The sequence below is a fragment of the Leptopilina heterotoma genome, unplaced genomic scaffold (genome assembly GCF_015476425.1).
Source record: "Leptopilina heterotoma isolate Lh14 unplaced genomic scaffold, ASM1547642v1 Lhet_113, whole genome shotgun sequence".
Taxonomy (NCBI): Eukaryota; Metazoa; Arthropoda; class Insecta; order Hymenoptera; family Figitidae; genus Leptopilina; species Leptopilina heterotoma.
Genome location: NW_025110832.1, coordinates 1,366,655 through 1,381,690, shown reverse-complemented (window position 1 = coordinate 1,381,690; position 15,036 = coordinate 1,366,655). Strand labels below are relative to the sequence as shown.

The 15,036-nt window shown below is 26.5% G+C and overlaps 1 protein-coding gene across 2 annotated transcripts in view; it reads left to right on the top strand.

Moving 5' to 3' along the window:
• Positions 1-15,036, top strand: part of LOC122505068 (protein kibra) — a 64,671-nt gene that overhangs the window by 30,346 nt on the left and 19,289 nt on the right. The window contains exon 1 of one of the 2 annotated variants that reach the window (XM_043616493.1): positions 12,984-13,325. The exons of the other annotated variant lie outside the window; for it this stretch is intronic. Within the exon in view, the coding sequence (XP_043472428.1) occupies positions 13,041-13,325 (285 nt within the window). The 5' untranslated portion in view covers positions 12,984-13,040. Of the gene's footprint in view, positions 1-12,983; positions 13,326-15,036 lie in introns of those variants that run through there. 2 annotated transcript variants of the gene reach the window in all.

Genomic DNA, 15,036 nt, shown 5'->3' with positions numbered 1-15,036 from the left:
ATTAAACTTTTTCAAAAAAATTAATTTTACAGAATTATTAGTTAAAAGTACGAAAAATGAAGATTTTCAATGATTTTAATATGAAACCCTTTCAATATTCATGCTATAATGCTTTCAATATTAAATTATTATCTAAAATTTTAACTAAAATTCATTTTGAAATCAATTTTTATTAAAAAGTTCTACAAGAATTCAATTATTTAAATACAAAAATAAATAATTTATTGAATAATTGAATTTTTGTACTTAATCATTTTTAACTTCTCAAAAATTCAATACTTGAAATCTTAATATAATGAGTTTATTATTTATGAAAATAATTGAATTCTTGCCAAGAATTTTGTTATATTTTTTAAAAATAATTGTAGTCTTGCAAAGAGTTTTATTATTTTTATGAAAATAATTGAATTCCTAAAAAGAATTTTATTATTTTATGAAAATAATGAAATTATTGGGAAGAAATTTATAAATAATTGAATTCCTGTGAAATTTTTCTTATTTATAAAAATAATTAATTGCTTTCGTAGAATTTTATTAAAATTTTTTTTTTAAATAATTGTATTCTTTTGGAAAAGCTAATTAAAATATTAAATATTGAAAATCATTGAATTGAGGAGAATTTTTAAAAATAATTAAAATTTTGTAAAGAATTTTATTAAAATTTTTGAAAATAATTAAATTTCGGAAAAGAATTTTATTATTTATAAAGATAATTGAAATTTTGACGAGAATTGAATTCTTTTGGAAAATTTTATTAAAATAATAGAGTCTGAAATTTATTGAATCTATTTAACGAATTTCTATTCTTTATTTTTATTTCCAAGTTTCAAGAGTTATTTCTTTAATCCTTTTTTACATAGTTCGGAATAAATTGTTTGATAAATTGAAATTATCTTATTTTATTTCTTTCGGCCGGCAATAAAAAATGAGCGGTTGAAATAAGAAATAAAATAAGATAAATCGAATTTATCAAATGATGTGTGTACTGGATTTAAACGTAAGCATTTAATAATTTACAAAGCTGCCTTCTCGGGTGAAATCGGTAAAATAAAAAGAAGGTCTATTCCCGTTGGTCCCTGGAGGACAATTGCCTCGACTGACCCTCGGGAAAAACTGCGCATTCCAAAGGGACTTGCCAAATTCCAGGGCAAGTCCTTTCCTTTCTCGTCTAGTCTAGACCATCTTTTCGCCATATGGTCCATGAACCGCTAAAATCTCAAGGTCTCTTATTTTCCTGAGAAGCCACAACTCGACAGCAACTCTCAATCGACTTTAGGAGGAGTGGAGTAAAAATTTATATTTCGACAAAAATGGACTATAATTTCGTTTTTAAGAGAACTGAAGAGGGGGGATAATAGTTAACTATTTTATTAATCGAAGGAACCATTTTTGACTGAATTTTTCATGTTTTATAATAATATTCTTACAAGTTGTTGAATTTCATAAAGGTTTGAATTTGAAATTGAAAAAAAAATTTAATTCCTAAAAAGTGATAATTAAATATTTATTTTAAAATTAAGTTATTGATGTTTTTGAATAATTTTACAATTGAGAAAATTTGTAAATAAATAAAAATGTTTTTTGAGTATTTAATAATTTTTAGAGTAAATATCAGAATATTCTTTAGGCCCAGAGAAAAAATTAAAATTTTGTCTGGAAATCAGGGATAAACAAAATTAATTTTTTGTGGTAACCCTGAATCAAAAGTAAAAGTATGCTACTGTGTGACAAAAATTTTATTAACTTTTGCTTCTAATGAAAAATTGTGAACTATGATGGAAATTAACGCAAGTGCATCACAAAAGAATGTAATTATCATTCTGTTCTGTAAAATTTAAATATCGTGGAACTAAAATAGAAATATGCACGCAGGATGGAGAAACTAATTGACTTATCGAAAGGTCATGTGTTATCATTCTAGTCAGCGTGGAATGCGGAACGCTATCTTTATATTATCAAGTTTGATAAGGCTAAAGTCGTACGGTAATTGTTTACATGAAGATGTTGTCCCAGCATTGTTAACAGAAGTTGATATAAAATTGTTACAAACATTTGCCAATATTGCGAAACACTATTTAGAATTATTTCCAACTTTCTGTTAAATCAGACAAATTGAAAAAAATTACCAGATTACGAAACTCAAGTTCACGCATTCTTTACATTTTTCTACACATTCCTTATTTGCGAATTAATTTCGACACATACGTTTCATTTTTATACAACAATCGTTTTATTTTACAATTTAAAATTTTTATAAAAGTTTTGAAATATATTGAAAAATAATTACGATATTCTATGCGTATTAGAAAGAAATTCCAAGTTTGAAAAGTATTCAACGAGTTAATGAATTAAAAGAATTTTTTAATTACAATACATAGCTATTAAATCATTTATCGCGCGGCCTGTTTAGAATGTGTCAAGAAGAGTAAAATGAAACGATCAATGAGTCATTTGAGACAGAATTTAATAAGTTTTTAAATACGATATATGAATTAATTTATGCTTTTTAATAAATTATGTTTTTAAAAAAAATAAAATAATATAAAGGTTTCTGAACTTTTGAAAAAGCGGGCTTTCTATTTGAAATATTCTTAAATATTTATATCCATCGGAAAATAATAATTTGTTGAAAAACTATAGACATTTTTTTTTTAAATACTTTAAATTCTTTTCATATTTGAAAGTACCTACATTTTTAAAAAATTTGTTTTAAACATTTTTGTATTAAAAACTTATTTTAAAAATTCAATTATATTAAAAATTTTTTTTAAATTCTCGTCAAACTTTCAATTATCTTTATAAATAAATAATAATAAAATTCTTCTCTGAAATTCAATTATTTTCAAAAATTTTTTTAAATTCTCGTCAAAAGTTAAATTATCTTTGTAAATAATAAAATTCTTCTCCACAATTCAATTATTTTCAAAAATATTATAAATTTTCGGCAAAATTTCAATTATGTTTATAAATAATAAAATTCTCTTCCAAAATTTAATTATTTTCAAAAATTTTAATAAAATTCTTTACAAAATTTCAATTATTTTTAAAAATTCTCCCCAATAATTTCATTATTTTCATAAAATAATAAAATTCTTTTTAGGAATTCAATTATTTTCATAATTAAAAATAATAAAACTCTTTGCAAGACTTCAATTATTTTTAAAAAATGTAATAAAATTCTTGGCAAGAATTCAATTATTTTCATAAATAATAAAACTCATCATATATAGGATTTCAAGTATTGAATTTTTAAGAAGTTAAAACTGATTAAGTACAAAAATTCAATTATTTTCAAAAGTAATAAAATTCTTCGCAGAAATTCAATTATGTTCAAAAATTTTTAAAAATTCTCATCAAAATTTCAATTTTCTTTATAAATAATAAAATTATTCCCGAAATTCAATTATTTTTTAAAAATTTTCCTCAATTCAATCGTTTTCAATATCTACTATTTTAATAAAATTTTCCTAAAGAAATCAATTGTTTAAAAAAAATTCTGATAAAATTCTACGCAAATATTTAATCATTTTTATAAAATAATAAAAATTTCACATAAGAATTCAATTATTTCGTTGCAAGAATTTGATTAGTTTCATTAATAATAAAGTTCTTCAAAAGATTTCAATTATTTTAAATATATTTTAATCGAATTCCTCGAATTCCTTTATTAAAATTTGTCAAAAAAATTCAATTATTTAAAAATTTATTGATAAAATTCTTTTATGAGAATTCAATTTTCAGAAAGATTCAATTATTCAAAAAATTATTTACTTTTGTTATTAAATAATTAAAAACTCGTAGACTTTTCTAATAAAAATTGATTTAAAAATCAATTTCAGTTAAAATTTCATGTAATTGAATTTTAAAAAATTGTCAAATTAAAATCTTTTGGAAATCTGAATGTTTCAGTTTTTAACTAACAATTCTATGGAATTAATTTTATTGTTAAAGTTATATTATATTATATATTATATAAAGTTATATTAGAGTGAATCAGAATATTTTTGAGGGCCAGGGAAAAAGGGAAAATTTTGTCTGGAAATCAGGGAAAAGTTAGGAAAAAAGAAAATTAATTTTTTATGATAATAAAAAATGTCCATTTTTCCCATAAATTTGTTTTCTTAAATTATTGTAAAAAAAAAGATACGAAAGATGAAACTGTTGTTGTTTTTAATAATAGCAAATGTTGTCGAATTAGCATAAAAAAGAAAAAAAGAAAAAATGGAGAGAAAAAATGCATTTGATTGAAAGAAAGAATATGATAAGGGGAATCACATCACAACGAAGCAAACAGACAGAAGTCGACTAGACCGCTATTCTAGACATATATGAAATTCCCCATGAAGCAACTAACCAACACAAGCGAAATAGAGTCTTTTACATTATAACTTGACGCACATCGCACATAGCTAGATAAAAGGAGAATAGGGAGAAATGGAACGACGGTTAAGAAAGGAATTCCTTCCATTTGATGGCTATTCTCGCTATTCTTGCTGCTCCAACAAACAGCAAGTGTCATAAAAGGAATTGTTAATAATTTGTCCTGTTTTCACAATAAATATTCGACGCGACGCGACGTATATTTTTCCGTCAAATTCAATAAAATTCCTTGATGCATATGCATGAAAAAAGAGAGTATATTCTTTTGTCAACAATATTTGCGTGGTGCTACTCTTTTAAAAACTACAAAAAAACTCACTCTGAATGACATTTTCTTTTTTTAAATGCCACACAATAAATTCCTACCGAATTTTTCACCTGATTTTTAAAGTAGGGATTTTTAATTTTTTTCTCTCTGGTTTCGTAAAATAAAAAACATAAATAAAAACCAAAAGAATTTAAAATTTAAATTTAAAGTAATTTTTTTTTAAAACAAATTTCAAAAAGTAAAATAAGTGTCCAAATTTTGACAACTTTTTGTAACAACTGTAAGTGAATAACAAAAACACTGAGATCACAGACAGTCACTTTTTCGTCTTTTTCACCTTTTTTTTATTAAAAGTATAGAATTCAATTATCTTAAAAAATATTAAAATTCTTTTCAGAAATTCAATTATTTTCAAATTTTTTTTTTTAAATTCTCGTCAACATTATAATTATGTTTATAAATAGCAAAATACTTCGTCGAAATTCAATTTTATTCTGGAATTTTTGTAAAATTCATTGGCAAAATTCAATTATTTTCATAAATAACAATATTTATCAGAAGAATTCAATTATTTTCAAAATTAATAAAATTCTTCACAGAAATTAAATTATTTTCAAAAATTTTTTTTAAATAATTGTCAACATTTCAATTATCTTTATAAATGAATAGCAAAATTCTTAGACAAAATTCAATTATTTTTAGTAAATTTTAATAAAATCCATTGCAAAATTCAATTATTTTCATAAATAATAGTATTCTTCACGAGAATTCAATTATTTCAAAACAAATAAAATTCAATTATTTTCAAAAAATTTTAATTATTTTCAAAAATTTTTCTTATATTTCAATGATTTTCAATATTCTTTTTTTTTATAAAATTTTCCAAAAGAATTCAATTATTAAACAAAAATTTTGATAATATTCTAAACGAACATTCAATTCTTTTCATAAAAATAATAAATTTTACAGAAATTCAATTGTTTAAAATAGAATTTGTAGAAATTTTTTCGAAAAAAGCAAATGTTTTAAAAATGTTTTTTATTTTCATATAAATAACAATAATTACCACAAGAATTCAATTATTTGCAAAAGTAATAAAATTCAATTATTTTCAAAATTTTTAATAAAATTCATTGCAAAATTTCAATTATTTACAAAAATTTTTATTAATTTAATAATTTGTATAATCTATTATTTTAATAAAATTTCTTTCGAAGAATTATTTATGTAAATAATTGAATTCTTTGGAAGAATTTTATAAAAATCTAAAAGAATAACTAAATTATTACAAAAAAATTTAATTATAATTGTATTTAAAATAATTCATTTCTTTCGAACAATTTTATTAAAATATTTTTTAGAAAAATTGAATTCCTGTGAAAAACTCTAATATATTTGTAAATAATTTAATTCTTCCAAAGAATTTAAAGAAAACATTTTTTTAAATAATTGATTTTTTCGAGAAAACGAAATTAAATTTTTCAGAATAATTACGTCTTTTGAGCAATTCCTGTTAAATTGTATGAAAAATAATTGAAATCCTGCGATGAATTTTATTATTTATGAAATTAATTGAATTATTGCGAAAAATTTATTAAAATATTTAAAAAGAATTGAATTTCAGTGGAAAATTTTGTTATTTTTGAAAATAATTGAATTGTTGTGGAAAACTTTATTTCTGAAAATAATTGAATTTTTGGATTAATTAATTTATAATAGTATTAAAAAAAATTGAAATTTTTCGATTAGTTTTATTATTTATGGAAATAATTGAATTCTTGCTTAAAATTTTATCAAAAATTTTTTTAAAAATTTAAATTTCTATGAAAAATGTTATTATTAGTAAAAGTAATTGAATTATTGTGAAGAATTGTATACAAATTTTGTTAAATAATTATTGATTTTCCGAAATTTTTTTGAAAATGCTATTTTAATAAATTAATTGAATGCCTGTGGAAATTTTATTATTTATGAAAATAATTGAATTTTATCAATTTTTTTTAATAATTGAATTCTTTTGCGAAATTTTATGAAAATACTAAATATTGATAACAATTGAATTTCGAATATTTTTTGAAAATAATTGAATCGTTATTTAAAGAATTTGATTATTAGTTTTTTCGAATAATTTTTTGATTTCGAGTATGTATTAGCGAATTTAAAATAGTGGAAATTCTAAAAAAACAGAAATAGTAGGTTTTAGTGGCTGAAATCTAAAAAAGTACCCAAATAGTATTATAACGTAAAAAGTAGTAAATAGTAGGTTTTAGTAGACGAGTCCAAAGCCTGAATCAGTTACCAGAAGTGTTTGTTATTTGAATGTAATAAATGGATATTTTTAAGCAGATGTTAGGGACCGACTTTCTGTAATAGAATTTTCCCAAGTAATTAAAATTAGGAGAGTAAATGATGCTTGGATTTGTTGTAATCTACTTTGGAACGGAACTTGGATCGTAGAAGGTTCTCACTTCCAATGCCAACTTAATATTCAAGGTACTGCTTGTGTACAAAGTTAAAAACTCGGCGCATATTACTGCCCTCGTTTATTTTTTTGCTGCTGAATATAATAAATATTGTGAATTATTGGAAAAATGCGGGACACTCTAAAACGAATGAATAAAAGTTGTCGATTCGGTTTGGTGAAATGATGTAAAATAAAAATGGAACGTTGAATGTCTGTCGAATGCTTGCAATTACAAACAAGCACTGCATTCCTTATGCTAGCATAACCATATAATACTGAATTTAATTGTTCACTCTGACGTGGCCGGCGCTCCTTGCTTTCCGTATAGTGAGTATAGTTGCCTGCTGCTGCCCCACTCTCCGGGCCCACACTATAAAAAGGGGTCTCTCGGACGATCATCGATTGAAAGGATTCAACGCCCGTATCCCGAGCCGAACTCAGGACTGGCAGTGCGATCGAGTTGTCGCACAAAACTGCTATGCCTACAACTTTCATTCGGATAAAGAAGAAAGCCATTTTTTTAAGTACCTCAAAACAACAATCCATTCCACTCCAATTCATTCTCACTTTGAAGGAGTTTACACCGTAAGCCTTAAATATAAGCCTCCGCGAGCATAAACGGATATGCCTCCATGAGGATATACTTGCGTCTGCGCAAAGTGTTAGCCTGCAGCTGTGTTGTGAAAGAGTTTGCCTTGACCACGTGTTCGCGCAGGCGCAAATATATGCTCCTGGAGGTATATCCGTTTATGCGCGCGAAGGCTTATATTTAAGGCTTACGGTGTAAACTCCTTCTTTGTGAGTTCATACTTCCGTGGTATATCGTTGACATAGGCACATCGCAGTTAAACTGCAGAAGGCAAATGGATTAGGTACATTTTTGTCGGGATTTTGTCGGCGTTCAATACACACACATTTCTGTGCGTGTAAGTTCAAAAACCACTTGTAGTATAATTTGTTTCTGCTGGTTGTGTCCACAAGTCCGCAAAGCGAGACTGGGACATCCCGACAACAACCGAAAGCTATAGGAATCTCCGTCCTTATATACTAACTGATGGAATTTTTCACCGCTTGTGAGAAACATTTTTTCTTTAAAAAAAATAATATTTATGCCAGAAATAATTTTTTTCAACTTGTATTGCTAAAGAATAAAACACGAGAAAAAATTAGTCGGTCAATTTTTTTTTAATAATTAATTAATTAAATAACAAATAATTGTTGTTAATTACTAACTCTCGACACAGAGCAGCTTGACAGAAAGTAGTTGGAAACTTGCAGTTTTTTTCTAATTTTGCAACTAACAAATCTATAAAGTATACAAAACAGGGACCGCCACCGACACGAAACGAAAATCAGTATCGTGGCGGTATCGTGTCGCGACACGATACGAAATTAAAGTGTCGCACATGTTACATTAAAAATGCTTATTCTCAGCACATGAAGCATATACGGCCATCTTGTAAAAACTAAAATATATATATTTTAATAATAATTGAAGCTATCACTCGGCAAATTTATAATAATAAAGTTGAAATTATCGATCACTCCGAGTCAGGTTGAAAAAAATATAACTATTATATAAATATAATATATATTTATAAATGTAAAATAAATACAAAATTACACTATTGCGCAGCAATTTATACTAGATTAGACTACTGCGCAGCAATTAATACTAAATTATGTTACTGCGCAGCAATAAGCACTAATTTGCACTACTGCGCATGTCCAAGTGTAGTGGTAGGCTACTTCGCAGCAATAAGTACTAATTTGCACTACTGCGCATGTCCAAGTGTTGGAGCAACTACTGTGCAGCAATAAATACTAAATTGCACTTCTGCGCATTTAGGGGGTATAGGGGTCTGCAAATTCTTACGAACAATAAAAAATGGCGCTAATGTATGTAAAATATCTTACATGAGGGGGAGGGGGGGGGGGTAAATTAAAAAAAATTGTCTTACGTAATTTATGGATGGCCCCCAATATTATTTTGTAATTTTGTATAATATGATTGTTCATGTCATTTAATTGATTCAGCTATTTATGTAATGCGACACGATACGAAAAGCGGTATCGTGTCGGTATCGTGTCGCGATACGATACCGATACGATACTTTTCTTCCGTGACGGTCCCTGAATTACAAAATGAAGATAATTTATGATTTTAACAATTTATCAATTGTTTAAACAAATAATTGTTGTTAATTACTAACTCTTGACCCTCTTGACAAAAAGAGAATTCCACTAATTGAAAGTGACTTTTTCACAAAATGAATTAGTGTTTTATCGACTATTAATAAAACAGTTCTACTAATTGTAGATATTCAATAAAGATTGAAAATGTTGATATTTAAAAAATGTATGTTTTTGAAAAAAAAGTGCTATCCCGATGCTATCTTCGCTCCGAAACTGAAACGAAGGCCCCTGACCGCATGGTGGGAGAAGGTTATTTCCCCTCACGGGACGCAATCGATGACTGCCCCTGCCCGGTCTCTCACACCAGGCTCAGGCAGGGACCGTGGAGCTCCGAGTCGCGTTCAGATAAATATGCGGGAGGGGCTGGAATTCTTCACTCGGTTGCATTCCAATGCCCTTCTCTTTTTTTCGTCCTCTTCTACCGTGCCTGCCTACCTATCTTACTCTTTTTCCGCAACGATCGAGCTCTACTAGTTCTCTTCTCTCTCTCCTCTTTCACTCCATTCTTCAATTTATCCTCTTTTACTGTCTTTTACTCTCACCACAACACAAAACTTACGTTCAGGAAATGCGTCTCTTTATCCCACCTTCCCTCCAACGCGAACGCGAACGCTCAACAGCATCGCTTTCTTCTTCTACTTCTTCTTCTTTTACTTCTTCCTTTTCTTTATTTTTACATTTATCCAAATTTTTAATCGCTCACTTATTTGTGGCCTGTGCACGTAACTTTAACTTTTCTCTCTCTCTCTCTCATTCACCAATCGACTTTATTTTAGTACATATATATATATATATACAGCATTGCGACTTACTTTCCAATTTTATTTGGTTCTGCAAAATTTATCAAATTCTTTCCTTTATAGCTTCCCAGGCATTTTTTATTTATTTTACACAAATTCATTTTTACCATTTTTACAATTTCAACTTTCAAAACCAAATAAAGGTTTTAAGAAAGAAAATTTTTTTTTTTAATTTTTATCTAGAGATTTGCAAGTCGATGCTGATCATCGAAAAATTATTTGACAACTTAAAAATTCGTTTTAGACATTTTCGTTAATTTCATCAAAAATATTTACTTTATTTTTTATTCTGCTGATTCTGCTCCAATACTAAAATTTTTTAAAACTTCAATTGTTTTATAAATTTTAATTTTAAATTCTTCAAAAATAAGATTATTTTTAAAAATATTTTCCAAAGTAAAAAAATTAAATTTTTTTAAATAAAAAATTTGGTTCAATCAAATTTGACAAAAATTTTCAAATAATTGTAAATTATTATCTAAAATTTGAACTGAAATACATTTTTCAATCAATTCTTATTAGAAAATTCTACGAGAATTCAATTATTTAAATACAAAAAATAATAATAATAACTGAATATTCCTAAAAATTGAATTCTCATAAAGAATTTTATCAACAAATTTTTAAATAATTGAATTTTTGACAAGTTTTAATAAAATTTTTGAAAATAATTACATTTTTTGAGGAATTTGATGAAAATTCTGTTAAAAGTAATTGAAATCCGTTGAAGAACCTTATTATTAATGAAAATAATTGAATTCTTGCAACGAATTTTTATTAAATTGTTTAAAATAATTGATTTTCTGTGAAAAATTTTATTACTTACAAACGTAATGGAATTATTGCGTAGAAATTTATAAAAAATTTGTAAATAATTGAAATTCTGTGAAATTTTTATTATTTATGAAAATAATTAAATGTATTTGGGTAGAATTTTATTAAACTTTCCTTAAATAATTGAATTCTTTTGGAAAACTTCATTAAAATAGTATAAACTTAAAATCATTGGATTGAGGAAATTTTTTGAAAATAATTAAAATAATTGAAATTCTGCCAAGAAATACATTGAAATTTTTGAAAATAATTCAAATTCGGAGAAGAATTTAATTATTTCTAAAAATAATTGAAATTTTGACGGAATATTTATAAAATTTTTGAACGTAATTGAATTTCTGCGAAGAATTTTATTACTTTTGAAAGTAATTGAATATTTGCAATCACTTGTAACTTCTCCAAAATTCAATGGTTGAAATCCTGCCAAAAATTTTATTATTTAAGAAAATAGTTGATTTTTGACAAAAATTTTATTAAAATTCTTCTAAATAATTGAAGTCTTGCAAAGAATTTTATTATTTATGAAAATAATTGAATGTTTGCGAAAATTTTTATAAAAATTTTGTTTAAATAATTCATTTCTTTTGGTAAAGTTTATTAAAATTGTACATATTGAAAAGAATGGAATCTCCAAAAATTTTTGAAAAAAAATTGAATCTTTTCGAAGAATGTTATTAAAATTTTTTGAAATGTTTCTAAGAATTCTATTAAAAGTTTTGAGAATAATTTTTTCATTTCAAGAATTAGCGAATTTAAATTTATTTTCTTAAGAAAAAGGAAAAAGTAGATTTTAGTTGAACAAACTTTCTTTCCTATTTCCTTTGTTGTATTTTTCCTTAAACTGAAACTGAATTTTAATAATTAAAATTGATTTGACTAAGTAAATAAATAAATAAAATAATAAAATAAATAATAAAATACAAAGTTTGTTCAGAGAATATGTTAAAAATCAAAATGAATAGTTATCAAAATTTTTGTAAAAATTAAAAAATACAAAATTTAAATAACTATTTGACTGTAAGTTTTGTCGTCATACTAATTTTTTTCTGGAAATCGTACAATTAATTGCATAATTATTTTGTGAAATTAAAGAGGATGTTGACCCTGACATCATTTAAAATAAAAAATGATTAAGCAAAAATATAATAAAAGCTAATTTCAAGTAATTTTCGGATAGTTATAAACTGTGATTTATCAAATACTTTTGGAGAGAAAAAGTTTAACAATTAATATTAAAATAATTACAATAATGTAAAAAAGCGAAGAAGAAAAAGAACGAAAATGTTAAAAAATCATTTTTCGACATGAAATGCAACTAGATCTTTAAGAATGGATTATTATTACAAAAAAGTAAATCTTATCTACGTACATTTGAAGAAGAAAAAATTATGCAATAATTTTAATATTAATTCGGTTCCATATTTAACGGTAATTTTCTTTTGTTTCGTTTAACGTTGAAGTATTAAAAAAAGGAAAATTGGAATTGTTTTTTACAACTGAAAAGAAGAAGATGATGAAGATGAAGAAGATGATGTGACAAATGCATAGTTTCTAGATCGGAATGCCAATGGATAATGCTCGAAAGTTTTTAGTTGCATAAGCGTGTTTTGAATTTTGAAGGCAAAAAGAGTGAGAATGCGAAAAAGAAGATTAAGATGCTCATGATTTGTGGAAAAAAATGATAAAAGAGAAGAAAAGAAAAAATGCGCACAATAGTGGGGCCCTTCTCCCTGCTGCTCACGATCCTGGACTTGACGTACTTCTTATTCTTCTTCTTGAGGATAGGTAGGGAGCGGGACGGATAAACTTGAACAACAAGGATAAAAGAGAAGAAGAAGAAGAAGCGAAGAGGGAAAAGGAAGGTAGGGGAAGTGGAAGCAGGAGCAAGGGCAGCAGCAGCAGCAGCAGCAGCCAAGAAAAAGGAAGAAAGGAATAAAAAGAGGTAAAAAAGAAAGAAGAACAGGGGAACCCTTAAAAATTTTGGCCCGAAGGTGGGGTTTGGAATTTCGGACTCCAACTAGCCGGTGAGGCCAGTGAGGCCAGTCTCGCGATGACTTTCGTGAAGATGAGGTAATGCAGGCTCAGGTTTGAGTCGAGGATGGACCGCCAGTACACGCTGTGTGTACTCGTACCGGCGCAACAGTATCGCTCCTACATCGACACCTATGCCCAGCAGTTTCAGTACCAGCAGTACAACCAGTGTCAGTACCAGCAGCATCATGCCCAACCCGAGCAGATCTACGAGAACGTCGTCTCCCAGTACCACATGCGGCTCAGCTACCAAAATGATTACGAGAACGAGGAGCAGATCCAGCGCTTCTACTGGGAGCAGTGCTACCGACACGACGAAAACGATGCTACTGCCTACTACTACTGTGAATACGTAGGTTTCAGTGTCTTCAAAGTTTCTTTGTTTCTTTGTTTGTTTGTTTGTTTGTGCAAGAAAAATGTTTCATTGTTTGTGTCTTGTGCTGCTGGATTACTCGGATATCTGTGTGGAATTTCCCCAACTCAATTCTAGTGACTCCTCCAACCTCCATCTCTTGTGGATCAGGAATATCTGCGTCTTAGTGATGGCACTTTGCTACGTTGCTCAACGTTTATTTACCTTCTGTATTATGCAAGACGACTACTGAAATTTAATATACCGACCATCTTAAATTCAATATCCCCCCTTCAATTCACCTGTAAACTTTAAGCAACCTTACTACAGGCTAATTACACCCTAAAAAAAGTAATCTTGATTTCATGCGGATTCCTCTAAACTGAATGCATATTTTCCTCTTTGAAAATCAAAAAGTATTATCTTGGCATCAAAAGTAATAGTTTTCACTTTAGGAGATTTTCCTCTCGCATATTATTTGCCAATTATTGTTATGAATTGATAAAGAAATCTATTTTGATGCACTAAATTAAACGTTTTAAATTCAATAAATATAAATTAATGAAATCTAAAGAAGCTTTAAGTAAGAAATGATTCGGATAGATTGTTAACTTCTTCCACCTTTAAATATAATTAATGATTAATAGTCAATAACTTGTATTAATTAATATATTTATTTATTTACTGCATTTGAATTCAATGTTTTTGACATTTGAACATCAAACAATTGCTTTATTTTATTATTAACCACCAAAGAATAAAAATATTCTACATTCAAGTTGGATACTTTTGTTTTGAGAGGATAATAGAAGAGGATTTTTTTTCTAATTATGAGATTAATATTTTTAGAATGTAGGGCTTTTTTACAAAATGAGAACTTAGTGGAATACACTGCTGAAAATGGACCTGATTCAAATATTACTTATTCTTACTACAAAATAAGTATTAAGTGATGTTTATTTGAATCAAATAAATTGTAGTTGAGCCAATAATATCAGTATTTGAACCAAATACAATTTAATTGGCTCAAATTGAAATTATTTGATACAAGTAAATGTTTATTTGCTAATAATCAGATTTTTTGATTTAAATCAAATTTCTTCTAGAGCTTGGTTTCTTAGTAATGATAATAAAAAATTAATTTTATAATAGAAGTAACAAAGAAAAGCTGTTTTTATTTTTCTTACGAAACTATTTAACCGAACATGTAGAAGGATAAAGAATTGAATTTCTAACAATATAAAGAATTTAAAGGTACATTTTAATTGTTTAAAATGATATAAATTTAATTCTTAATTCCGCTAAATCGAATTTATTAATTTATCTTTTTCATATAAAATACGAAACCAGGACATTGGACTAACTTTTGTTATAAAACTGAAGTTGTCAATGTTTTCGTTGACGCGAAAAGTGAAAAAAAATTTTCTTTAAGACCAATAGAGGCAAATAATTTTTGGTAAAAAGAAGATAAATATTATTTTCATTACATCCTAAACAGACTTTCAATCTAACAGTTCTCGGGTATTATGACTTTTGACTTTTCAAACTTTTTAAAAAAACTGCGACTTTTTAATATTTTGGAGAAAACAATCATAATAAAATAGTATATTTCGTAACGAGTGCGAGCAGTTGTCAATTTTATAATGAGCACTTTTTGTGGAACAAACTGTAGGCGAAGCGAAGCTTCGCCTACAGTTTGTTCCAAAAAAAG